Source organism: Ursus maritimus, unplaced genomic scaffold (assembly GCF_017311325.1).
Source record: "Ursus maritimus isolate PB19 unplaced genomic scaffold, ASM1731132v1 scaffold_3, whole genome shotgun sequence".
NCBI lineage: Eukaryota > Metazoa > Chordata > Mammalia > Carnivora > Ursidae > Ursus > Ursus maritimus.
Genome location: NW_024425563.1, coordinates 93,906,874 through 93,932,949, shown reverse-complemented (window position 1 = coordinate 93,932,949; position 26,076 = coordinate 93,906,874). Strand labels below are relative to the sequence as shown.

Sequence of the window (26,076 nt, the reverse complement as noted above, 5' to 3'; positions counted from 1 at the left end):
GGGGGGGGGGGGGGGCACATATATTGGGTAGTGGGAGAATTTCAGGATCAATCAGTAATATCTGTATGGGTGCCAGCATAGATCAGAGAATCCAAAATAGATTAGTAATGTCTGCCATGGGTGCTGGCGTAGGAAGTTAGGACACGTGTGTTTCCATAGGCATCTTGAAGGGCAAATGTCAGCTGGCCCCAAATGGGCCTCACACCTGAAGCTGGAGCTCCCAGAGCAGAGGGAATGAGGAAGCGAGAAAAAGCACAGCTCGATTCCACGGGTCAAGTTTAGCAGCAGTCAGACCCTGAGCCAAGGTTGGCCCCGTGTAGTAGCTGGGAAAACCCAGGAGCCCCTGGGATGATCGACAGGCAGTTTGGACCTTGGACTAAAGGGAAAGAGAAGGAGCAGGTCAGGAAGCCCTTGGGCCTCTGCACGCAGCCACGGGCAGCCTGAGAGACACTGTGGGGGCTGCTGGCTCAGCCCCCGGACCGGGAGCAGGACCCAGGAAGGCTCTGTACGCCTTCTGTTCAAGGCCCTTCCCTCCCTTCTCCCTGGCTCACCCTTGTCCGTGCTTAAAAAGGCAGTGGGACCATGTCAAGAGCTGGTCCCGAGGGTCCCACCCCAGCTCCGCCCTCCTGGCCATCTGAAGGCAGCAAGTAACCCCCTGCTCCCCAGCCTCAGGTGCAGAAAGAGCGCGTGCTCTGCCTGGCACGATGTCAGCGGTGAGAACACGCCAGCGCCCAGCTCTCGTCATGTCCCCCCAGAGACCACGGCTGCCCACCTGAGCTCTCAAAGAGCACCACCCACCCTCTGCCCCCAGCCAGGCCTCCTGGTCCCTGTGCTGTACTCGCCCTGTCATGTGTCCCCAGGCTGGTCCCGGCCATAGAGATGAAGCAAGCTCTTACCCGTAAATGTCCTCTGTGAGTCTCTGAATCATCGTTCTTGAAACTTTGTCTTGGAATTTGCTCTGCGGCCCCCAGTTGAGTGTGTCGAGCAGGGAGGCTCAAGGCTGGGGGTGGGGGTGGCGGGGGGGGATGCTGGGGAACGTCACTTCCCTGGGAACGCTCCTGAGTTCAGCTGGCTCACACATGGATCAGATTTGGGCCCAACATCTCTGCCAGGGAAAATAGAAACCGTAAAAAAAATCAGAAAGGAATAGAAAGAAAGTTTTCCTCAGCCACAGTGAGTCACCAACGGGGACATGAGCAAAAGCCTCGTGGGGAGCTGGGCAGGGGGTGGGGGCAGGGAGTTGGGGGCCCTCTGCCCCCAAGTGTCTGGGCAGGTGGAGAGCAGGATGGACTGCTGTCCAGGCCGGGCCAGGACCCCCCGGTCCGTGGGTGGCGCTGGGACCCCTCTTCACTTTCAGACTCGCACCCTGGAAGGCCCTAGAGCTGGGCCCAGGTTCTGCCTGGGGGCAGGGAGGCAGCCACAGGGCCTGTGAGTCTGGCAACTAGCCAGACTCCCCAAGGGTAGCACAAGGGAGGTGGGGGGGGTGGGAGGCTCCGTTCACCCTTTCAGGGCCCGGTGTCTCCTGCTCCCGGGTGCGGCATTGGTATGCATGTCCAAGGGCTCTTGGAGCTAGTGGGGGTCTGCTGGACACCCTGGCCTCTGCATCCCCACCTCCAACTTCCCGAGAGAAGCCTGGGCCTTCCACTCGCTCCCCAGAAGGGTCTGCCCACGGGGCCACAGTAGGACTGGACTTGCCAGGGAGAGGGAAAGGAGAGTGATCTCTCAGCCTGGTAGGCCCACTCTAGCTGCCTCCGGAGAGAGGAAGGAGTGTTCGCGGAGGAACCTGTGGGCTGATGGTAAGTCCTCAGGAGAGAGAGGTGGAGGGGCTCTCCCTACCCAAGGTCAGGAGTGGGGGCCCTCAGAGGTTAACACCAGCGCCGTCCGGGAGGAATGGGGAGTGCGGAGGCCCTACAGGCTGCCAGGAGGGCCAGGGGACATGTAGGCCAAGCTGTCAGGTGGGGGGGGCACCAAGGCAACGTTGCCCCTTTCAGTAATGCCCCCCTGGCCCCAGCAAGGTGTGTTGGGGGAGTCAGGAGCTCCCACATTGGAAGGGCAAGAAGAATGGGAAGGAATGGAACCCACCCTGTTTCCAGTCTCGTGGGGTCTGTCCCACAGGGCGGCGTAGGGCAAGGAATGGGAGCTTTGGTTTAGATCAGGCAGGCTTTCAGATGAGGCAGCTTACCTCCCCACGGAGACCGCAGGATGGGCCTGGGGCAGGAGGGACAGGAGATTTCCCCCTTCCTGCCCCCATCCCAGAAGTCAGTCTTAGAACTGTGACCTCGAATAATTCTGTTGACTGAGTCTGTGTTAGTATCTGTCTCTGCAGCTCAGTTAGGAGGCTGTGCTGGCCTGGGCCTTGGAAAGTGTGAGGGTCACTCCCATCCTTGACCCCCACCCCGTGACCTTGGCCCTGTTCCCACCACCCACCAAACCTCAGGGTTCCTGCTTTCAAAATGTGGTCACTGGAAGCACTAGGGAATGCTGGTGGGGGGCCATGGGGTGGAGGTAGGGAGGCCTTGGGGGGAGGCAGGGAGAAGGCCCTCTACTGGCCCTTCTGGGGAAGAGCTGAGCTCTGGGCCAAAAGATGTCCCCAGACCAGCCAGCGGGCCAGCAACCCCAGCAGGGGACTGCCTCCCCCCATATTGCTATGGCTGCAACATCCATGGTCTCAGTGCCCTCCCCCTCCTAGTCTCCAGCCCACAGCCCCCCACCTGGTGCCAGCGCCGTCCCCTTTGGGCCCCCAGGCAACATGTGCATGACTCCGTGGTCGTGTCTCCTGGACTGGCTCACTGGTTCCTGGAGCTCTCAGCAAGGGGCCAACCTAAGTGTGGCCCAGAGAGCCAACAGGCATGGAGGCAGTCTTCCCCTGGAGACGCTTAGGCTGAAGGGCACAGGACGTCAGGGACTGGACGGTCCAGAGACAGAGGGCAAGGAGAGGGTAACAACCCGTGGGGAGACAGCGTCCTGGCCTATGGGAGAAAAGGCAGGGGGGATCTCAGTGGGGGAGAGACTCAACCCCCTTCCCCCAGGCTGGGACTCCCCCGTCAGGCACGCACGCACGTCTCCGGTCCTGGCACATGGGTGGCAGACGGGGAAGTGATTCACGGTTGTCCAGTAGGCCGGCATCTTTCCCCATCCCTAAGTGAGAAAGCAGCCGCTCCGGGAGAAGTGATGTGTTCAGGTCACAGCATGTCACCGACGGGGGAGGGCCAGGCACAGACTTCTGAGCCAGACTGAATGCTCTTTCCATCTGGGCTCCACAGCCTCTGGCCCCGGGCCACGGGGCCGTGGTGGCTCTAGTCCCTCCTGCTGAGGCCCGAGTGTCACCAAGAGATACCCTGGTCTCGGCCTGGGCAGAGATGGGACATTGACCCACCAACAGCACCGCTTGCCCACGGTCTGGCTGGGGCAGCCGCAGGGCAGAGGAGCTGGGACAGGCAGGAGTGGCAGAGCCTGGGAGGCCTGGCGGAGACCCTCCTAGGCTCCCGGGGCGTCAGGGGAAACAGCTCAGGTACCAAGGCTGGGCCATGGGGGAAGCGAAGCCTCAGTACTAAGGTGGCCGAGTGGGGCCTTCGGAAGGGCCTTCCTCCACGGCCCGGCCAGCCAGCCCACGTGTGGGGGTGCTCTCTCTCTGGGAAGGCCTGGGAAGCCCGGGCTCTGGACGGCAGGCCCTAGGATCACATACCAGCCTTCTCTCTGCCTCCTGGAGCCCTGGGTTTGTCTCCAGGGAGCAAGGAAGAAGGCCCCGGGCCCATCCCTCCTGCTCGCTTCCTCTAGGAGCGGCCCCTAGGAATGCCCCATTGTCTGCAGTCTGGATGTTACTGGGGGTGGGGGGGTCAGGCCGCTTGGGGGCCATGGGACCTGGGGTCTCCCAGACAGTGTCTAGTCGTCCATACAACTGGCAGAACAATTTCCCTGGTTTCTGACATGTGATTTTCCACAGTTCGGTGTCCCCGCCCAGCTCACCAGGCCTGCTCTGCTGAGTGAGCAGAGTTCACCCGGATTCCTTCCACTCACCGCAGGACCCAGCCCCCCCGGGGGACCGGGGTCACCGCAGCCGCGGGGGCGCTGCCCGCTGGCGGGGGACAGGCTTCCAGCGCCCTGAGAGAGTCTGTGTCCGCAGACGGGACAACGGCGTGCGGCACAGGCAGCCGGACAGCCTGCCAGTGTCGCGTCCCAGGGGAGTGGCTCCAGATGGCGTCTGGTGGGAAATACAATGTGGATCCTAGTACCCCGTCCTCACCCAGATTAACTCCCGATGGGTGGAAGATAGAGCTGTTAAAAGAGAAGCCATCACGGTCTTCAAGGAAAACAGGGGTCTGAGTTTGGGTTCCTCTTGGGAGAAGTTTCTCGGCAGAAACGGCACAAGTTTCAAGAACTTGGGCTGATTAAAGTTTTAGCTTTCATTTCAAAACATACTGAAGCTTAAATTAACAGGCAAAAGAAATGCTGGGGAAGGACCGACGGCCCCAGACAGAGAGAGCATTGTAAGGGGTGCACCACGACCTCAGAGCGGCTGTCTGAGCCTCCGTTTCTCCCCTCCAGCAAGGTGTCACAAGGGCATGAGGACTCCCTCAGATAAATCTAGAAAGCTGTGCCCCAAAAAAAGCGTCTTTGCTAAAAGGAAGCTGTTCAATAAAATTCTTTACATTTTTAAACCAATCTGACTTGGTTTCCGTGATGACACAGAATCCGGCAATTCACAAAAGTACAAACGACCGTGGCCAGCGAATACTTGCAAACCGTCGACCTTCTTAAAATTCAGGAAAATGCAAATTAAAATATGCTTAGTGCTACTTTTCCTATGCAAGATGCTCCAGGATTGAACGGCTCCTGGTGTAGGCGGTGCTGGGGAGCCGCTGAGCACTGTCACTCAGGGTCATTTGTCTGCAAAGAACAGGACGGTGTTGTGCTTGCTCACCGTGTGTGTCCGACGGCGGGGCTGGGGACGCCCCAGAGCGGGTAAAACTTTACTTCTGGGCGTGTCCGTGCCGCTGAGGCGCATATGCGCACTGGGACGGGCAGACCCAGGCGTCACTCGAGCTGAGATAGACCTCTTCTCCTATCCTCTGAATTCGGCACCCCAGGTTCCCAGGCCTTTGGGTTTGGACCGAACCACACCCCCCCCTGCTGTTCTGGGCCTCCAGCTGGCAGACGGCAGACCGAGCAAGACTTCTCAGCTTCCGTAATGGCCTGAGCCATACCTGCATGAGAGATCAATCTCTGTCCCCTTCCCCTTCCCTCTCCCCCCCCACACCTTCTCTCTACATCTATGTATCTGTATATATAGTATGTACATACACATTTGTTTATAGTGATACACACACGTATACCCTATGGGTTCCATTTCTCTGGAGAACCCTGGCCAGTAATACCTCTTCCACAGCACCCGAGCCCGGACCAGCCATCCCACGGACCCCTGGTGGGACAGGGCCCCTGCTTTCCTCTGCAGCCCAGCCTTCCCTGCCCCCCAGGCCCCCCCACACCCCAGGACGTCAGCTCACCACGTGTCCCTGGGAAGGCTGGGGCCAGGTGACTGGACTCCAGCCTACCCCTTGTTCCCATCGACCTCAGCCAGAGGACCGGCCACATGCACACCACACGGGGCTGCACCGGGTCCCCTCCCCGGGCACCACGAGAGGACCTGAGAGCGGAGCAGGCCCCAGCTCGTCATCTCGGGAAACTGGATGGCAGCCTTACAAAGAGCACAGGCCCCAGCAACCCCACCCACAACACTCTCCCACCCTGAGGTGGGCTGTGGCCACATGGAAGAGCTCTGTGGCCCTGGGGGTGACGAGCCTGGTTGCTCAGCCTGTCCACAGGGATTTTGGGGAGCAAGGTATTGCGTTAGTCCCTGAGAAATCCTCCCTGGGCCCACCCAGACTAATACAACACTTTCCCGATTTTAGTGGGAGAAAATGCCACCAACGTGGGGGGCGTGTCCTGTCTTGGGGATGCATTTGCTATTCCTTCTGCTGGGGCACCCTTTCCTCAGATATCACTACTTTCGGTCCTTTACCCAAAAACCCCCTCTCTGGGCACTGGGCTCCCCGCACTGCCCTGCACAGAACTTCAGCCCTGTCCCATGTCCCCCGAAACAGCCCACCCCATGCCCCCACCTTATAGCTGACATATTGACCCACGGGGCCATCCTGACAGCATTAATAGCTCCAGGTAAGTGGCCTTCCTGTGCTGATGGCCTTTGCCCTGCACCCTCTAACTTCGTAGGCCCCTCCCCCTTTGACTACGGGTTTGGCCACGTGGCTGCCCTGTCCGGTGGAACAAGAAGAGACTCGCTCAAGGAGAGGCTTGAAGAAGCACTTGCAGTGTCCCCCTCCCTGTCCCCCCAGCCTTCCAGAACTGTGAGGGCAAACCTGGGCCGGCCCACTGGAGAACAGACCACAGCGGCAGGCTGAGGCCCTGGGGGGCCAGTACCCTGCCAGTGGGACCATGAGGGCAACCAGGGAGGCCAGCCAAGCTGGGCTCAGACAGGCAGGGCAGCCTGGGGAGCTGGCAGACATGTGAGCTAATAAATGTGATTGCTTCCATCTGCTGAGCTAAGTTGTTGGTCCCTCAGCAAGGACTGACACCTTGTGCATTACCTTTCTCCCACCACCGAGACATTTACTACGCATCCTCCCTGTTTAGAGGATGGCCCGGCACACAAGGCCCGGATAAACATCTGTTAAGTGTCTGAACGCGGGACAGATACCTTCATAGGATCCTGTGAGCTGGAGAGCAGCATTGGCTGGAACCGTGTGAGGATAGGAGTGTGGTTGCCGCTGGAGCTCACGAGGAGCGTGGCAGACCACGAGCACCCAGGGCTCTAGATAATTGATGTAGGTCATCCGTGAGCTTCACAATGAAGATTAGCCAAGAGTCCCCTTCCTCTTCTGGAAAGGAGTACCTTTGCCTTATAACAAACCCTGACGAAGCCTAATAGAACACTAATAAGTAACATCCGCAGGAAAATGCTGATAGCTTAGACCCACATCCCTGAGAGGACAGTGCATCAGGCACTGCTGTCCCTGCAAGACTAAAAGACTACATCATCTCTGGAAAAGACACAAAGTCTGCAAAACGTAAAATCTACCTGAAAGAAACGATTTAAGGGCTCCATAACGTAGCAAGTAAAACTTTAATAAAAAAAAAAAATTTCAGTCTAACACTTAGGTTTGAATAGCTTCAGATAACACAGAGGGTCCTGTTTCCTAATTGATTGACAAGGGGACAATTGATTGACAACTCGTAACCTACAATTTCTGCTTGCCCAAAATGGCTTTTCAATTACAATAGGATTAGCTATGAATGATGGAAAGCCCAATGTAACAATGGTTTACATAAGGTAGAAATTTATTCCTTCACATAAACAAAAGTCCAAGGCAAGCAGTCCAGAGCTGGCATGGCAACCTAAGAATCACCAGAGATTCCGGCTCCTTTCATCTTGTTACTCCCGCATCCTCAACTTATGGCTTCCATCTCTTGGTGCAAAATAGCTGCTTGAGATCCAGCCATCAGGCCATCATCCCAGCCAGCAGAAAGGAAGAAAGGAATAGCAGAGCACAATTTCTTCTTTTAAGAAAACTCTCTGGAAGTTCACACAAACCTCCAAGTTGATTCCATTGGCGTTGGCCAGAGCTCGGTCACGGGTCATCCCCAGCTACAAGGGAAGCTGAGCAGTGCAGCCTTTTTCCAATGGCCTCATGCCAGCTAAATCTCAGAAGTTTTGCTACTGAACAAGGTGTCGATAATAGATGCTGAGGAATAATTAGTCTGTGGCAGACGATATACTCTCCTGAGTCTGGCGAGATTACGAAACTCTTAGGAAGTTATAAAAAAAAATAGCCAGTATGTGGTGGAGGAAGGTGTCAAAGCTGCAATCCCAGGAAGTGTAGGAATAAGAAACGAACCAAGGCATTAGGAACGTTATGATCCGTGTGCAGGTAGGGTATTCACATTCCCGCGTGTTCGTCTGCAGACCTCAGCCGAAGGCCAGCCGACGGAAACAGGAAGCAGCACCCCGCTCCAATGGAGAAGGAGGGACCCCGGCAGGCGTGGACCCCAGCTCCAGAGCTCCTGCCGCCAGAAGGGGTTCTGGAACACCCCCAGGGCTGCTGTGGTGCTGGAAGTGCTCAGGGCTAAAACCTGCAGCGGCTCTCTCTCTCCCCTCCTCCTAACAGCTGAGCTTCTCGAAGACGTGGTCCACGCTCCTCTCTCTGCTTCCTGTCTCAGGCAGCTGCACCTGCATCCCCCGGAACCGCCCAGGGCCACCACGGCTCCTTTCATGACCTCCTTCTCCTGGACCTCTGGGCTCCCCCCCCGCTTCCCCTGCTTCTGGGGCGGGGGCCTCTGCCACACATGTCCCTTCCCAGTCCATCACCCAATGTAGGCCCAGACCCTCCCCCTCTTAAATCACCCACTCATAGTGTATAAACACTGTCCCCACAGAAGGGGAGTCAGACTCAGTGTCTAGAACCCCAAAGACGTGGAAGTCTGGGGAGACCCTCATCCCATGTGTATTCCAGGTCGACCCTCAGGGACTCCTGTGGGGGTGTGTAAGCCCAGCCAGGCCAGCCCTAGGCCGCATGGGCTCACCACGGGCACAAGGGCATCTCCTGGTAGGAAGAGCTTGCCAAGGGCGGGAAAAGTCGGGTTGCATGCATTTTGGGCCAGGATGACTTGCTGAGTCAAAAAGCATTCATAGACTGGCTCCATGAGCGGGCACTGCCACCCCAAGCCCATGCAGGAGGGACCCCCACCCCTGGGAGTCTTCCGTCCAGCAGAGGAGACAGATGCTATCGTCCAGCAGGCTGAAGGACACGCAGGAGGGCCAGCCAGGGCTTCGTTACCCGCACAGGTCTCCTGGAGGGAGGGGCAACTGGGCTGGGCCAGGCAAATCCCTGCAGGGAATGGATGGTGTCCTGGAGAGGGGCATGCCCCTGCCAAGGTCCAGAAGACCCTGTTGTAGGGGAGCAGCCGAAAGGATTACAGGACAGGGACAGTGTGGACAGGGGTTTAGGGGCAGTGTGTGGCCTAGGTGGGTCTGCAGGAAGCTGACTCGCACTGGGGTTCTGTCCCGTGGGCAGAGGGCCTTCGTGTGGCTGAATGGAGTCACAGAGACTAGAAGGACTGCGGGGTGCAAGGATGCCAGGCTGGGGACGATACTGGGGCAGAGCCTGCAAAACCTGGGCTCAGCAGATGGTGAGGGAGGGGATAGCGAGGCCACTGGTTGTACCGGGTGGTTGGGGGTCAGAGGGGAGCCCACAGGAAGAGAATTTCCATGGGAGGGGATGGGCAAAACAGGGTGGGGGCATGCTCTGCAGACAGCTGATCACACATTTCTGAACCCAGGGGCATGACCTGGGCAGTGTGGATTTGGGGGTGACTGATGGGTGAGGGGAAGGTCAGACGCACCCAGGGAGGTTGTGGGGAGAAGTGACCCTACCCCATCCAGGTTTGATGTAAGGATCAGATGTGATGCTGAGGTGGCCACTTGGCCCTATCCCCCCTTGAGATGTCACTTCCCCCCAGTGAGTGCTCGTGGGGCTGGCAGGGCCCCCAGTGCCTGTGCCAGGCTGGACGTCGGGTGGTCCCGCCAACCATGCCGTTGGGTCTGCAATGCTACCAGCTGGGGGTCATCAGAAACTTGGGTGGCGCCCCTACCTGCCCCACCCCCACCTTACCCCTGCACCCCAGCGGGCTCAGCGTCCCCACCTGCCAAACCACTGAGGGCTGCTGGCTATGGGTCTATTGAACACTCTGTTTATTGTGCAAGCAGTGTGTGCTTATTGCAGAAAAATAAGAAAATAGGCAAAACAACAAAGTAACTATGGTTAAGCAGTATCGAATGTATTCCACCTCCCAGAGAGAACAAGTAACAGTTTTCACATCATCAGCCCCTGCCTCTAGGAAGCACATCGGCTGGGAGGTCTGTGATGCAGCCAGGCTCTCTGGGTCCCGTCCCTGAAATAATAGAAAATACATACAGCAGTCTCTGTCCCCATACCTGACACAGAACTCCCGAAACCCTTGGACTTTTCCAAGCGACAAGAGCACTGGGAGCATCTCTTGTTCTAACTTACAGTCTTTGATCCCAATCCCAGAATAGAGTTCCTAAATCTCTTGGAATTTCCTGGATGAAGGGAGTGTCTTTCGTTCTAATGAGGCAACTCTGGGTGGGCTCCAGGATGGTTTCAGGAGGGGCGGTGGTCACCAGAAAGATCAAGCCATGATTAGGAGCTTAGAGCATTCCGCCTCACCCCCATCCTCCCGGGAAGGGAGAGGGGCTGGAGATTTGCTTGATGATGGATGTTGCCTCCCTGTGAAGAAGCCTCTATAAAATCCCTACGGTACAGGGTTTGAAGAGCTTTCCACGGTGCTCTCCAGCTCCGTGGGGCCAGAATCGACTGGGTCAGTACCCTTCTGGACCCTGCCCTGTGTGTCTCTTCATCATCTGTGACAAGTAATCTAGCAGGGAAACTGTTTGCCTGAGTCCTGTGAGCCAGGCTAATACATGATCAGAGGGGAACCCCAATTTACAGCCAGCCAATTAGAAGCACAGAAACACCTGGACTTGAGGCTGGCATCTGGAGTGGGGCGGTGGCTGAGCCCTTAACCTATAGGAACTGTAGGACAGTTTCTCCATCTGAGAATGGTCCAGGGTAGCTGTCAGAAGTCGCGTGAGCATCAAGGAGACGCAGGAGCGTTCTTCCAGGACAAGATTCCAACACTGCTGTGCAACGGCGGGCAAGTTACTTGAGCTCTCTGTGTCTCTATCTCCTCCCCGGCAACAGGGGAGGGAGCATGGAGGTCATCCAGTGATGGGAATGTCCCAGGCATCGATGAGCTGACACGTGTAAAGAGCTTAGGACAGCGCCCGGCAGAGAGCGCTGATCTCATTACATGTGTGCGCACGTGCCTAAAAAACGTTTTATTATTAAAATCTCAAACACGTGCACCAGTGGAGAGATGATATGCTGCACTGCCTGCCCATCACTAGCATCTAAGTTATCGATTCATGGCCCGTCTTGTTTCTTCCGTGTCCCACCCTTTCCTCTACTCAGCACCATTAGAAGCAAATCCCAGACATCATATGACTTCACCAGGAAACAGTTTGTTGTGCATTTCTGAAAGAAAGGACTGCCTCTGCCTCTCTCTCCTTAACGTAACCTACGATCAGTCTTGACCGCAATTCCCGTAGCAGTCACAGCAGCTACCGGTCAGCGCGCACACGTCTCCAGCTGCCCCGTGCATCCCACTTTCTGCAGCTGGTTGTTTGAACTGGGATCCAAACGAGGCCATGGTGCTGTGACCGATCGCTCTGTTCCTTGTATGTGTCAGGGGCACTGAGTCCACACATCCCCCGATGCAGGAACGCACCTGATCATTCCCTGTTACGAATCAGGACACAGGCCGGTTATTGCCCAGAGAACGGGTGATGGAGCCCAGCAGCACTCTGAAAAGGGTGGGGGAGGAAGGGCATCTGCAGGATGTGAGGACAGGCCCTTCCCCACTCCCCACCAGAGGGGCTGCGGGGTCAGCGCCCAGCCACCTTCACACCCTCAATCCTCACCTCAGGTGAGCCCTCAGGGGTCTGGGGTCTGACACAAGTGGTCACACCTGTCGGTTTCTAGGACAGCAGATTGCCAGTTCTCCCCAGGCCCGGGGACAGTCTCCCTCCTCCACGATGGGGGAGCCCTGGCTCAGGCTCAGTGTCTGCACATGGGGGGAACTCCTCGCTCCCTTGCTGGAGCTGCAGACACCCCCATGCCGAGGGGCTGGCCCGATTCTGTCCTCCTCCCTTGGTTTCCACGGGGTCCCAAGGACCAGTCTGTAGCCCCACTCCTGAGCTCCTCAGGACTCGGCAATCCAGCCTTTCTGAGGCTGGAGGGGGTCCTCCCTTCTCCTCTCTGACAGCCAGATCCAACCCGCCGACGGGTCTTGCCAGCTCTACTCACACACCTCGCCCTGGTCTAGCACCTTCCAGCTGGCCTCCCACAGGGCTCTCCTGGCTTTCACCCTTGCCCTGAGCTGCTCTCTGGACAGCAGCGAGGGCTTGTGGAAGCTGAGTGGGGTCACATCCTGCCCCCGCTCAAAGCCTCTCCTCTGACTCTGGGTAAAAGTTAAAGACCTTCCTGTGGCCAGAGGGGCCTCACTTTCTGACCGTCCCCTGCTCACTCTGTGCCGGCCACACAGGTCCTTGCTCTTCCTGGCAGGTGCCCCCTGCGAGACCCCTTACCCGGACCTCGGAGGGGTCACTGCTCAGATGTCCTCCACTCACTGAGCCATTGTGGGCCTCGGATTCCAGCTCCCTCTCCAACCCCGGCCACACACACACACACACACACACACACACAGCCTCCCTCCTCCTCTCTCACCATTGTTCCTGCTACCTGTTGCTGTGTAACGAGCAGCCCCGGAGCTGAGTGGCTTATAGCAGCAGTGAGAATTCTCCACGTGGCATCGGCTAGAGTCCCGTGTGCAATGGTGGCCAGCGGCAAGCAGGAGGCACACTCCAACCTCCGTTCCCCCATCCTCGAGACACTCCGGGGCCAGCCCAAGCTTCCCTCCATGGCAGCTGCAAGCCGTCTTCAGACGAAACCCAGAGGTCCCACAGTGTCACTCCTGCTGCATTCTGTTGGTCAGAGCAAGTCCCAGGGCCAGCCCAGAATCAGAGGGGGCTAGACCCCGCGTCCTGCCAGGGAGAGCATCAAGGTCATGCTGGAAAAGGGTGTGCAGCTGGGAGGGCTCCATGCAGCCATGCTGCCGATACCCACCGTGCCATCTGGCATCTGGCACAGTACGTGTTGTCACTTCATCGCTGTCCCTATTGCTCCCACTAAAATGCAACGAAGGCAGAGATCTCCGTGTGTCTCGCATGCCGCGCCCACCGTGCTCAGACCAGAGCGTGGCACACAGCATGATTTTGCAGAAACGATGCCTCGGAGGTCAATCGGCCAGTGCTCAGTCATAGCTGTGCCTCTGTGCCCTTGGAAAGAGCACTGCAGCTCCAAGCCTCAGTTTCTCCATCTATAAGATGGAACATGACAGTAGGACCAATTCCACACCACCGAGGACAGAAATACCAACGTAACAAGGAAGTAACAGAGTCCTTGACCTCTACCGAGCCTTTGGTAAATGACAGCAGTGTACTTGATGAGGACCCAGGGCCGGCCGCGGCACCCAGACCCCATCCCTTTCCAACTGCACGGGGCCCTGACCTGGATGCCCCCCTGAGCTGCAGCCCCACTGCCTGTCTTCCTCTGGGAAAGGACGGACTCCGACCTTGACCTGCCCCACAACCTGGGGCAGCCTGCTGCCTCCTTGTCTGACTTCTCAAGACCCTTTCCCCTGTGGGCCGCCATCCAAGGCAACCTTGGCCATTTGGCCAAACTTACCAGCCCAGGGCTGTCCCTGGAGTCAGTAAGCTAGAACTCCCCGTCATATCTGTGTTTTATTTCAATGATAACAGTAGCAAATGGGAAAATACCTAAAGAACATGGGTTCTGTTAACCTTAACAATAAAAACTACCAGTTATTTTACCAGGAACAGATGGGTTTATTCAGGGATAAAAGAGAATTGCAATCCCGGACAAACAAGCTGGGCAAAACCCTAGGCAAGTCTGGGGAATGAAGGAGAAAAGGGGTGAATTGGGAGGGGCTGTTATGAACTCAAAGTGCGTTGGAGGAAGCTGGAGAGAGAAGTGTGGCGGCTTCTCGGTGGCGGAGCTGTGGCCCTGGGGACGGGGGAAGCGTCTCTCCCTCCTGCAGGGGTCACAGCCTTGGGCAAGGTCCCGTCCAGGTAAGGGCGAGGTGGGCTCTTCCCGTGGGGTGAGTGATGGACCCAGTGGGAGGGTTGGGAGCGCCCCCTGCCGGAGCTTCCAAACCCATTACTGATGTGCAGTCGTGTTCATTCAAGAACGTCGTGAGGTTATATTCTGTCGTGATACAAATGCAATAAACTGTGGTGGGAAGAGCAGACAATTTTGTCACTTTGGGATGGAGTTTGGGTCAGCAAACATCCCTCTGCTCATTAACCGCCTTCAATGGACCCCTTAGCTCCCCACTACCAGCAACCACACTGAGCCAGGGCTGGTTGGCAAAATGAACCCAAAAACTCCAGTAATGACATGCCTCTACTCCATCGTTCTTGGGCCAAATGCCCGTGGTGAGGGGAGTCAGGGGCTGTCCTCCACCCTCTGGCCCCGAACGCCCACTCCAGATCCTGACCCCGGGGCCTCTTTCTTATACAGAACCCGTTTGTATAGACACCCAGGGTGCTGGATTTAGGAAGTGGGCTTTGAGACGTCATTAGGTCATAAAGGTAGAGGCCTCCCGGGTGCGATCAGGGCCCTGTGAAAGAGGTGCCATGTCTCACCCCTTCCGCCGTGTGGGGACACAGCCAAGACGTGTGTAACTCTCCCCAAAACGGAAACTTCAGTTCCAGCGTCCTGAACTGTGAGAAGTAAATCTCTGGGGTTTATAAGCCGCCAGTGCCAGTATTCATCACAGCTGCCCCAATGGGCCAAGACAGCATCCAACCAGCCACCCACCTCCTTCTCAAAAGGCAGTGTGGTTTCTCAATAGTAAAGCACGTCTGCGTTATATAACCTTCCAGGCCCTTGGCAAGCCGCAGCCCCTAACTCCAGCACGTCTATTCCTGTCACAAACAAAACCCTGTGGCTACGACAGATCTTTGCAGATCAGGGAAGGCTGGCCACAGAGCCCATCAGCAGAGTCGAGAGCTGAGCCCAGGTCCGAGCTGCACACTCAGAGTGGCAGGGTGAACGGTGGTGCCCCCAGTTCATGTCCACCTGGAACCTCAGAATGTGACCTTATCTGGAATAAGGGTCTTTGCAGATGTCATTAAGATAAGAAATTTCAAGGGGCGCCTGGGTGGCTCGGTCAGTTAGGCGTCTGCCTTTGGCTCAGGTCGTGGTCCCGGGGTCCTGGGATCGAGTCCCGCATCAGGCTCCCTGCTTAGTGGGGAGTCTGCTTCTCCCTCTCCCTCTGCTGCTCCCCTTGCTCGTGCTCTCTCGCTCATTCTTTCCTTTTCTCTCTCAAATAAATAAAATCTTAAAAAAAAATATAAGAAATTTTAAGATGAGGTCATCCTGGATTAGGGTGGCCTGTAAACCCAATGACTGGGGCCTTCATAAAGAGGAAGGCACGGGGCGAGGCAGCCTTAGGGGTAATGCAGCCACCAGCCTCGGCCTGCCAGGAGCCCCTGGAAGCTAGAAGAGGCAGGAAGGGTCCCCTCTGGAGCCTCCAAAGGAAGCACGGCCCTGCTCACTCCTTGATCTTAGAACTCTGGCCTTCAGAACTGGAAAGAATAAATTCCTATCATGTTAAGCCACTCGGTTTGTTCTGGATCTGAAAATACCAGGTGCTAAGGGCTGAATGATGTCTCCGCCCAACCCTCAAATTCATACGTTGCAACTTTAACCCCCACTATGGCACCGTTTGGAGACAGGGCTTTTAGGAAGTTACATGGTTAAATGGGGTCGTAAGGGTAGAGTCCTGATTCAATGAGATCAGTGGCGAGTGGCGAGACAGAGCGCTCTCTCTTGCGGTCTCTCTCCACAGATCACCAACAGGCCCTGTGAGCCCGGAGAGAAGGCCTCGGAATGAAGTCTACCTGCCTGCATCTTGACGCTGAGCTTCTGGCCTCCAGACTGAGAGAAGTGTCTGTCATTCAAGCTTCCGGTGTGGTATTTTGTGACGGCCTGAGCTGACTGACGCAGCAGGTACCCCACACCCACAGTGGTGTGGAGGAAAGCTCAGGAAGGCCCCAGGCCAGCGGCCAGAGCCACAGGGCCAGCAGCATCAGCAGTCTGACCACGTGCCCTCCGGAATGCTGCCGGCAAGCAGCCCGAAAACACAGGAACCCAAAACCGGGGTGGGCCCCAGAGCCGGGGCAGAGTCCTGGCCCCACCGGCTAAGGGCAGGTGCAAATAGCACCAAAGGAACTTTGGAGAAGGTGGTCCACAGGGAGGTTTTGTGAAGGTCATGAGGACTGAAAGATCACCCCCAAGGACCTCTCTGAGCTGGAAATGGAAACAGGAAATAGCTAGATGGGATTCATCTTGGAAAAATGCAAACTCCCATATCTGGGCAAAACTAATGCACACCACAGTGGGAGACGGCCACAGCGCAGAGCAGGGGGGAGGACTGCAGTCCCCAGGGTGGCCGCGAGGGCCCAGGCGAGAGGCCATCGGTGTAGCCTCTCTGACTCTTGAGGGGTGATCTCAGCACGGGGAGAGTCCCCGAGGCTGGGGACTGACGTGTCGGGGAACCCCAATTTCCCAGTTTAGTGGGAAATAGAGGGCTAAGGCTTCTACTTCCCAGTGGGCCAGACGGTGACCTAATGGTCCAGGGAGTGGCAGGGAGAGCACCCCACCCAGCAGTGCTGTGGCTTTGCCCACTGGTGCCCAGGCCTCCACTCAGTGGGCACGGGGGTCCTCGTCCCCCTCACAGAACCTCCCCCGGCCTGTGGAAAGCCCTGTGTTCCTCAGTTTTGCAAGTTGCCGGGCATTTTGAAGCACGCAGATGTGATGGGTCATTAGAAGTTGCCTCTGCCTCTGGGATAGTACCCAGCTGCCCTGGCGGGAAACAGAGACCATTAAGAGGGAAGCAAAGGGTTTCAGGGGAGAGATGGCCGCCCCCCTGAGGAGAGGCAGGACCGACAGGTGGGGAACGAGGCTCTGATCCCTTCTATAGGCCCTGGGAGTGCCTCCTTCCCTACTGGCCAGAGAAACAGGCACAGGGAAAGGAGAAAGAGGCCAAGGCCCAGGCCTCCTGGCTGGGGAGCCTGCGTCCTGTGTCCCAGGAGGGCAGGGAGGTGTTGGAGGTAGAAGAGGCCTGGCTGAGGAACCAGCCTCCCTCAGCCCTGTGCCCACCGGCTGTGACAGGAGGCGTCCAGGGAGAGAAGAGCAAGGAGAGGGGTGAGAACAGGGCTACACCTGGCCTCTCGCACCTGCTCACCTGAGCATGGGCTAAACCAGCTGCAGCAGGAGGAATCCACCACGTAGAGCCAGAAAATGAGAGGAACACTCCACCCTGTCAAGATGTCGGCTTTCCCAAACTGATCTAGACAATCAAAGCAACGCCAGTGTTGGAAAAGGAATGGCTGAGTGTGGTTTTTGTTTTCATTTTGTTGGCTATGGTTGCCAAACCGGCTTCCAAAAAGTCCTTCCTACAAATTGCCAACTCCCTCACACCTGACAGGTGCACAGATCAGGCAATCTGGTTCAAGTTTAGAGTAGGGTTCATCTGTGAAATTCCTACCGGTGTTCATGCCAAATTTTCCATTATATCATTGTCTTTTTCTTATTTATCTGTGGACAGTTTCACAATTACAGGAATTAATCTATTTCAAAAATACATCACACACACTTTCCCCCCAGTCTGCCTTTTAATTTTAATTCTTATCACATTTTCAATTTGAATATGGTCGTTTACTATTCATTTTCTTCCCCTTCTCCAGGTTTATTGTGATAGACATTTGTCGACTTCCCAGGACCTTTCCTGTTTGCTTTTTAGATTTGGAAGTTTTATGCATCTGGATTTCATTTTGGTGTTAAGGAGTGACACAGAAAGCCAACTTCTGTTTTTCCAAATGGCCAGCCAGTGGTACGTACCAACGTCTAGGGATGGAGACACCTTCCCGGGTTTGCAGCCCCTCAACCAGCACGTTCCAACCTCCCGCTTCCGCCCCGCCACGGCGCCAGTGCCCCCACCCCCGCTCCTCCCCCGCGCCGCCGGCCGCCCCCCCCCTCCGCACCGGGCTCCCCTCCTCCCCTCCGCGCTCCCTACCCCGCCTCCGCCCGCAGGGCCCCGGTACCGGGCTCCCCCGCCGGGCCCCCCGCCCACGCGCGTCTCGCCCCCGCCGCGCTCTCCACCCTGCCCCGCACCCCCGCATCCTGGCCCCGCTCTCCCCGCCCCCACCCCACACGCTCCCGCGCCCCCAGCCTCTAGGGCCCCCGCTCCGGGCTCGCCTGCCGGGACCCTCTACCCCCGCGCGTCCCGCCCCCGCTCCGCCACGATGGCCCCAGGTTCCGCACCGGACTCTCACTCCGGGCCCCCGCCCCGCCCCTCATCCCGCGCTCCCTAGCCCCGCCATCACTCCGCCCACCCCCATCACTCCGCCCCGCCCCCATCACTCCGCCCCGCCCCATCACTCCGCCCCTCCCCCGCGTTACCCCGCCCCGCCCCCCAGACCCGCGCTCCCCGGCCCCGCCTCCGCGCTCGCCCCCGCGCTCCCCGGCCACCCCGCTCACGCCTCGCCGGCGCGCTCACTGGCCCCACCCCCGCCCCGCCCCCTTCTCCCCGGCCCCGCCTCCCACGCCGGCGCTGTTCCAGTTCGCTCTGCGAGTTATTTACGTAAAAGGCGTGGCCTCTGGTGCTATTTGCATGGAGACGGGGCCTTCGGCGCGAAAGCAATCCCTTAAGAGCCCCGGACCGCTCCGAGCGGCCTAATTTGCATGGGGCAGGGCCTGCTCTCAAGAACAGCCAGGTGCCGCTTCCCCTTCCAGCCGGCCTCCGCTTCCTTTCTTCCGATTTCCGCGCGCGTTTTTCCGGCGCTGACCCGCGGCCAGGGCCAGGATGATCCCGAAGCGGCGCCGAGCGCGTGTCGGGTCCCCCGGCCGCCCTGCCTCCTCCACCCCACCGCGCTTCCCCGGCGTCGCCATCTACCTGGCCGAGCCGCGCATGGGCCGCAGCCGCCGGGCCTTCCTCACGCGCCTGGCGGTCTCCAAGGGCTTCAGGGTCCTGGACGCCTACAGGTGCGCGGTCGTGGAGACGCTTGCGGCCGGGGGTGGGGCTCTTGCCCGCCGTGCCTTGCGGGGGGGGGGCACCCGTCTGGGGCTCCTGCCCGGGGCGCCTTGCCGGGGGGGTGGGGGGCACCTGTCCCGGGGCCCCGGCCCGGGGCGTCTTGAGGGGGTCACCTGCCCGGGGGCTTCTGCCCGGGGCGCCTTCATGGTGGGGGGGACGCCTGCACGAGGGGCGCGGGGCGCGTGCTGCGCCCACAGTGGACCGAGGGACGCCTGTGTGGGTATCGCCATGCCATCATGCCCCGATGACACTGGTGCGTAGTGTGAGGGCCTAAGCACAAAATGCCTGTGCTCAGAACTTTGCAAGTGACCAGCCACTTTCACAAGCGGTGTTTCTTTTCAGCTGAGGATATTAAGATCTAAAACGACTCACCTGGCAGCTGATCCCCCAGGGTGGAGGGGCACCTGATGTTTCGGATTCCGAGTTAATCCTGGCACTGCATGCTAATGTGGCTTTTCTCTCAGTGTCCTCTTCTATAAAAGGGTGCTGGCAGTTAGGGCCAGGAGTGTTCTGTAGGACAGGAAAAGAATATATGCCACAGCCTCTGTAAAGAGCCATATGGTCGTGTGGGATAGTTAAGGGTATCACTGGCTGACCGGCTTCTGCCCTCGGTGAGTTCCTCTTGCCCTCTTAGCCAAACTGACCTCTCCCCTCGGGGCTAAGACAGTGACTTGAGTGAGGCTCCAAGATCAGCAAAAATTATGGGCTACAGAGACACCGCTGAGATTAAGGAAATGGGTTTCCATAGGTTTGAAGTTGGGAGAGCAAACAAATCAGGGGCCAGTCCCCCAGCAGCTTTTTTGGTTTTTGTTTTTTTAAGGGATTTAACCATTCCCAGTGGTTAGACCCGTTCAGAGAGGAGTTTAGTGTACTGGGTGCTGCCCTTTTGCTTATGAGTTTGTTTAATCTGTGTAACAATGCTACACACTAGGTACATTATTATCTGCTTTAGAGAGGAGGAAATCAGGGCACAGAGAAGTAAGTGAGATGCCCAAGGCCACACAGCAAGTACGTGGCAGAGCTGGGGTTCAAAACCAAGCAGTCTAGGTGCAGCACTTAGATGAAGAGCCTCTGGTCCTGCCCCCTAAGGACCTCCTTTCTCAGGGTCCAGGAGAGAGGAAGACAAACGGAAGACAGACGAGTTGACAGAAACTTGGGCTGGGCTGCAGCTCTGTGGGTGCTGGGGTGGCAGGCATGTGCATCTGCGAGAAGGGCTTTCTGAGGACGTGGCATTTAAAGAACGAATGGGTGCTCACCAGGCAGAGGGGATAGTAAGCAAAGGCCTGGACGCACCGAGCGAGGCAGGAAGGACCTCTGGGCATCAGCTCTGTCCCCTCTCTCTGCCCAGCTCCGAGGTGACGCATGTGGTGATGGAACAGACCTCAGCGGAGGAGGCCAGCTGCTGGCAGGAGCGCAGGACGGTGGCGGCCTCTCTCCGAGGATGCCCCCACCCGGAGCTGCTGGACATAAGCTGGTTCACGGAAAGCATGGCAGCTGGGCAGCCCGTGCCCGTGGAGCGCCGGCACCGCCTGGAGGTGACCTGGGTGGCCGGGCGTAGGGCCTGCGGAGAATGCCCCGGGGCAGGCTATAGCTCGGGGGCGGGGAGAGGCGCAGGTGGCTGGTCAGCAGCACCGCCCTGCCTACAGATGAAGTGAGCAGTGGGACTCAGCGCAGACCACCAGGGGCCCTGGGAGGCCAGGCCAGCCTGGCTTCTCCTTTCATCGTTCATATGAGCTCCTGGGGTCACCTTATTTTTAGCATCCTCAGGCCTTTCTTGTTTAAGTAGTGGGATGGTAACTCCCGGTGAGGTGACCCGAGGACCAGCAGGTGGGTCTGTGCCTCTGTCCCCGGGGATGCAGGTGTGGACTCAGAGTCAGGCTTCCCATGGTCCATTCCTGGCTCTGCCTGCGGGCCACGAGCCGGTGTTCCTGTCAGCGAGGTGGGGATGACATGCACTGCTAGCCCACTTGATTAAGAGGGTTTCGGGTGGTGGAGCGCATGCGTCATATGTGGCGACAGGAATGGTCCTCCGTGAGAGTCCGCAGGTGCAATGCCTCCTGCTGCTCTGAGCGAGGAGCCCCTCCTCGGCCTGCTCTGCCCCTCCTATCCTTGTCAGGGGCAGGGCTCTGGGGGCTGCCTGGCCCTGCCAGCCCTCAGCCTCCAAGTGGCCTCTCTATTGCCCCTCACAGGTGGCTGTGCCCGGGAAAGGGCTGCCCAGCCCAGTGAGGATGCCACCCTATGCCTGCCAGCGCCCCACACCCCTCACACACCACAACACCAGCCTCTCGGTGAGCCTTGGGTTCCCAGCCTCCCTGGCGTGGGGCCGGGCCTGTTCCCGGGAGCCCTGCCACGCTGCCCTGTCCCAGCCTGGGGACAGGTGGGTGGGAGCTGGGGCGGGGAGAGTCAGGCCCTTCCGAGCCGGGTCACGGAAGGGCCTCTCCTTGCAGGAGGCTCTGGAGGTGCTGGCGGAGGCTGCAGCCTTTGAGGGCAGCGAGGGCCGCTTCCTCTCCTTCTGCAGAGCCGCCGCGGTGCTCAAGGCCCTTCCGAGCCGGGTCACGGCCCTGAGCCAGCTGCAGGGGTTGCCCCACTTCGGAGAACACTCCTGCAGGGTCGTCCAGGTTGGTGCTCCGCACGCTTGGCAGGGTGGAACCGTGAGTGCAGGCAAGTGGGTGAGGCAGCCTGGGGATCGTGAGCGCGGGGGGTCGGGGCCGAGTGCAGCTGTGGAGGCCGGCTTCCGGGCCTGGGCAAGCGACCATCTGTGTAGATTCCTCGTCTGTAAGTGGGGGCCATACCGTGTGGCTGGGAGGGACCGGGCAGGACGGGTAGCTGGCATTGTTGGCATCAGCCCTGCTGTTTGGGATGGTGGAAGGGAACCCCTGACTTGAAGCAGCTCTTTTTAAAACACAAAGAATTTAAGGACCCAAAATGTTCGGTCCTTCACGTGTCCTGTTAAGTTGTACCATCTAAGGGGTACACTTGCCGCTGGGAGAATATGTGGGGACCAAACATACTTTTGAACTCAAGCTTTTAAGTGAAGTCCCATTGCATACGTCACCCATGTCTGGAAAAACCATGGTTTACATATCTTGGGACTTGTCATTCATCGGAGAGGTCCCCTGTGTTCCCTGGGCCAAGGGCCATGAGGCCAGAAACGCTGGTGCCCCCCGGGCGTGCTCTCTATTTCCAAGTGCCCCGGGTCCTGATAGGACGAAGCTGCCCTGCTGAGTGTTGGGGTTCCGCCTGGTCCTTGGGCCCCAGCTCTTGTCTCCAGTCAGGCTGAGACTTTTGCTTGGTCCCCCAGGAGCTGTTGGAACACGGGGTGTGTGAGGAGGTGGAGAGGGTCCGGCTGTCAGAGCGGTACCAGACCATGAAGGTACGTGCAGGGCGGACCCAGCAGGGGCTCGGAGCCCTCCCCCGGATGACAGCACGGTTCCAGCCACGGACGGGAGGCGAGCCGGGGCACCCAGGGGTCAGAGAAGGTCTCACTGAGGAGGTGGCAGCTAGCTGACACCCGATATGCGTGAGGCAGCCCAACAGAGCGGGGCGAGGAGAAGCTTGTGTTTAGCACAGAGGCGTTTGTCGATCGCTCAGCACCATCTGTTCTTATTGGGCTGTCAGTGGAATATTCTCCAGTATGTTTTATCTGCCGGCATCTTAAACAGAGTGTGCTGGATAAAATGTGACTTCCTCCCGGAGCTGAGTCTATTGGGCTGCTCCTTGCACTCTCTCCCCCTATGATCTCGCGTCCTGCTTGTCGCCCTGCCTGCGTACCTTCCCCTGTTCTTACCGCTTCCGACCTGACGTGCCAGAGCTCGCCTGGCCGCTTCCATCTCGCTGCTCTGACCCCTGTCCCATCAGCTACCTGTTGGGGGTGGGGGGCTTCCCTGGCAGGGTGGGTCATCGGTGCTCTGGGAGGTGGTGCAGAATGTGGTGAGGACCAACGGGGGCCTTCAGAGAGAGAGAGGAGCCACGTGTGAAGGACGGAGGGTCCCAGGTAGACGCCCAGGCCAGCAGAGAGGTGGGTCAGCAATTAGGTTAACAATTGGGTTCTGAGCATTTCTTCTCTCCGGACCCAGGCTCTTGGTTCAGGGGATCGAGGGAAGGCCAGCCGGCATAGCCCAAGATGGGCAGAGCTGTAGCTGGAGGAAGCAGGGCTCAGGGACCCAAGTGCCACCAGGGTCCTCCTCCTTTCCGCAAGCTGGCCCCCTCTGCCGGCCACCTGGTCACCTTCCGTGGGTTAGGCTTCCACCACCACACAGCCCTGACCTGCTTTGCTTCCAGAAATTCCTGGGGAGGAGATTGGCTAGAGCAGGTGCCTGCCTCTGACCAGTAAGCTGGGGTCAGGGAGGAAAGAGTGACTTGCTGGGGCTGGGGTCCGCCACACCCCTCCGCCCCATGTGGGAGATCCGAGTGGGGCCGGCCGCCCCCGACGAGAGGTTGGCTCCCACGCTGTAGTTCGTGTGGCCGGGCGGTGACTCCAGCTCCTGCTAAAACAACTGTCTGGTTTGCTAAGGAGGAGAACCCCAGTGCGAAGCCCTGGCTGCTGTTAGGTGGGAGCGGCGTGGTTCCCAGTGGACGGGAGGCTGTGGGGGTGACTCGTGTGTGGTGCCAGAGTCACAGGCTGAGCTGCACGGGCTCTGGGGAGAGACTTTTCCAGCACAGGGGGCCGAGGCCCTCAGAGGGAGGTCCGCTGGGGTCTGCCTGGGCTGTCCCCCTGCACAGGCCAGCCTTGGGGTTTGAATCCTCCTGTACGTGCACCGTGTGGCCTCGGGCAGGCTGCTTGAACCAGACAGCCGTGAGTGGCCACGGGGGCGGCCTGGGATGGTACCGCCCTCGCCGACGGCTGTGGCCATCTGTGTCTTCTGTCAGGACCTTGCTCCTGACCACACTGTGCTCGTCCCCCAAACAGCTTTTCACCGGGATCTTCGGGGTTGGGGTAAAGACTGCTGACCGGTGGTACCAGGATGGGCTGCGGACCCTGGACAGCCTCCAAGGGCAGGCCCAGAGGTTGACCCAGCAGCAGAGAGCAGGTGAGGCTCTGAGAAGGACGGGGCCCGGGCCCCCCACACCGCGGAGCCCGCAGCAGTGACACACGGCATGTGCCGGGGGGCTGCCTCGACGGCAGGGATGGGGTCAGTGCACGGAGGTCTCGGGGGCAGGCAGGCCCCTCTATTTGGTGGAGTGGAGTCTGGAGCCACTGCAGCCCTTTTGCAGTGAACAGTGGTGGTCACGGTGGCTGCTGTGACGTTCACACCTCCCGGCTGGACCAGGAAGGGGAGGCTGTGTCTCAGCGGCCCTGTGCACAGCTTGCCGGCATGGGGCTGGGGTCCTGGTGCTCTGGCGGATGGCATGGGGACCTGCATGGCGGGAGAGGCTCAGGATAGGGCCTGCTGAGGGCAGGGGGCCCTGTGCAGTGGAACGAACATGACCTTGAGAGCGTGTCAGGCCTGAGTTTGAGTCCTGTCTCGGCCACGTAGTAGGTAGGTGAGCACGGCCCTGAGACTTAACTTCCCTGGGCTTCCCTTACGTTCTCTGGGAAGCACGGGGTTCTATGAGCTTCTCCGTGGGAGGCCAGCGGGTAGCAGGTGTTAGACTGTCCTCCCTGGGGGGCTGGGGTTAGGGCCTGCAGCCCTAATGAACCTTTGAAGGTCTTCCCCGGGCGGGGGGGAGGGGAGGGGAGGTCATGTGGGGTCGGAGGGCGGTGAGATCCATGGAGTCACGTGTCCGATGGAACAAGAGATGATATACGCGCTGGGGCCCCTCAGCCACCTGTCCCCATGACGTGGTCTAGAACCGCCTACTGAGAGCCGGGCCGCCAAGCGCCATCGCTGCCCCTCTGAAACCTCTCCTGACCGTGCGGAAGGCAGCGGTCCCCCCACAGGGGCGGAGGTGGGCCGGGGCTCCGGTGAAGGGGTTCCTGAGCGGCAGAGGCACCTCCGTCACGGTTTACCACCCTCTGGCCCATTCTATGGAGGAGAAAACTGAGGCCTTCAAAGGGGCGATCTGCCTCGTGACTGCATCCACACCAGCATCCTGATGGGACGGACAGTAGTTCTGCCAGATGTTGCCGCTGGGGGACTGGGCAGGGAGCACGGGGGGCTTCTGCCCTTTCGTGAAGCTGCCCGGGGGTCTGCGGTTTCCTCTACTTCAAAGGGAGGAGGGGACGATGGAGAAAGCGAGCGGGCGCGGCTGGGACAGTCAGGAGACCCTGCTTCCTCAGGACTGCAGCACTACCATGACCTGAGCGCCCCTGTCCAGCGGCCGGAGGCGGAGACCCTGCAGCGGGTGGTGGCGGCCAATGCAGCGCGTGTCCTGCCTGGGGCCACCGTGACGCTGGCGGGCGGCTTCCGGAGGTGAGGGGTCTGTCAGCCCTCCAGGGAAGGCACCCGAGCTGGGCCCCGGAGCTGGGCTGTCCCTCGCGGGCAGGACCTGGGCGCGCACAGCAGCCACACCCCCGTGTGGCCCACCGAGTCAGACGGCGCCCCCTCAGGGGGAAGTTGCAGGGCCACGACGTGGACCTGCTCATCAGCCACCCCCAGGAGGGCCAGGAGGCAAGGCTGCTGCCCAGCATGATGCGCCGCCTGGAGAAGCAGGTGAGGGCTCCTGCTGCCTGAGCCAGACCATTGCCAGGAGGACCGCCGGGACCCTGGCCCCTGTCCCGCGGTGGCCTGCCATGCCTGGTCTGCCCGCAGGGCCTTGTCCTGTACCACCAGCACCACCTCGGCCGCCCTGAAGACGCCGCCCACCGGACCCGACAGAGCTGCACCATGGATGACTTTGAGAGGAGTTTCTGCATTTTCCTCCTGCCACAACCCCCAGGCGCTGAGGTGGGGGGCGCCCAGAGCCCCGGCCCCACCGGGAGGGCCGTGCGGGTGGACCTGGTGGCTGTCCCCATCAGCCAGCTCCCCTTCGCCCTGCTTGGCTGGACTGGCTCTAAGGTAGGCACGTGCTGCAGGGGGCAGGGCCTGGGGCTGGGGTGGGGGTAAGCGGCCCTGCCACAACCCCGCTCTCCCCAGCATTTCCAGCGGGAGCTGCGCCACTTCAGCCGGAAGGAGAGAGGGCTGTGGCTGAACAGCCATGGGCTGTTTGACCCCGAGCAGGTGTGTGGCTGGGTGGCTGGGGGGGTGGGAAGGCCTGGGGAGGGACCTGCTGGGCTCCTGCTGCCCTTCCCGACCCCTCCCCACGCCTTTCTGGAGGAAGCCAGCACTATGGGGGGGGGCAGTTCCCAGGTCATAACACCCCCCC

At 59.2% G+C, this 26,076-nt stretch overlaps 1 protein-coding gene and 1 long non-coding RNA gene across 4 annotated transcripts in view; one reads left to right on the top strand and one right to left on the bottom strand.

Annotated features, from left to right (window-relative positions):
• The window catches only part of LOC121105767, a 2,192-nt gene extending 1,218 nt beyond the window's left edge, over positions 1-974 (bottom strand). The window contains exon 1 of the long non-coding RNA XR_005838415.1: positions 897-974. This is a non-coding gene — a long non-coding RNA (uncharacterized LOC121105767). The remainder of the gene's footprint in view (positions 1-896) is intronic.
• Positions 975-18,419: 17,445 nt separating this feature from the next.
• The window catches only part of POLM (DNA polymerase mu), a 13,537-nt gene continuing 5,880 nt past the window's right edge, over positions 18,420-26,076 (top strand). Inside the window, exons 1-10 of one of the 3 annotated variants that reach the window (XM_040644443.1) lie at positions 18,420-18,782; positions 20,180-20,366; positions 21,021-21,119; positions 21,279-21,449; positions 22,133-22,204; positions 23,741-23,861; positions 25,052-25,184; positions 25,322-25,424; positions 25,545-25,769; positions 25,848-25,931. In XM_040644443.1, the coding sequence (XP_040500377.1) occupies positions 18,604-18,782; positions 20,180-20,366; positions 21,021-21,119; positions 21,279-21,449; positions 22,133-22,204; positions 23,741-23,861; positions 25,052-25,184; positions 25,322-25,424; positions 25,545-25,769; positions 25,848-25,931 (1,374 nt within the window). In that variant the 5' untranslated portion in view covers positions 18,420-18,603. Of the gene's footprint in view, positions 18,783-20,179; positions 20,367-21,020; positions 21,120-21,278; positions 21,450-22,132; positions 22,205-23,740; positions 23,862-25,051; positions 25,185-25,321; positions 25,425-25,523; positions 25,770-25,847; positions 25,932-26,076 lie in introns of all 3 variants that reach the window. The other 2 variants (XM_040644444.1, XM_040644442.1) reach the window with 2 other exon arrangements.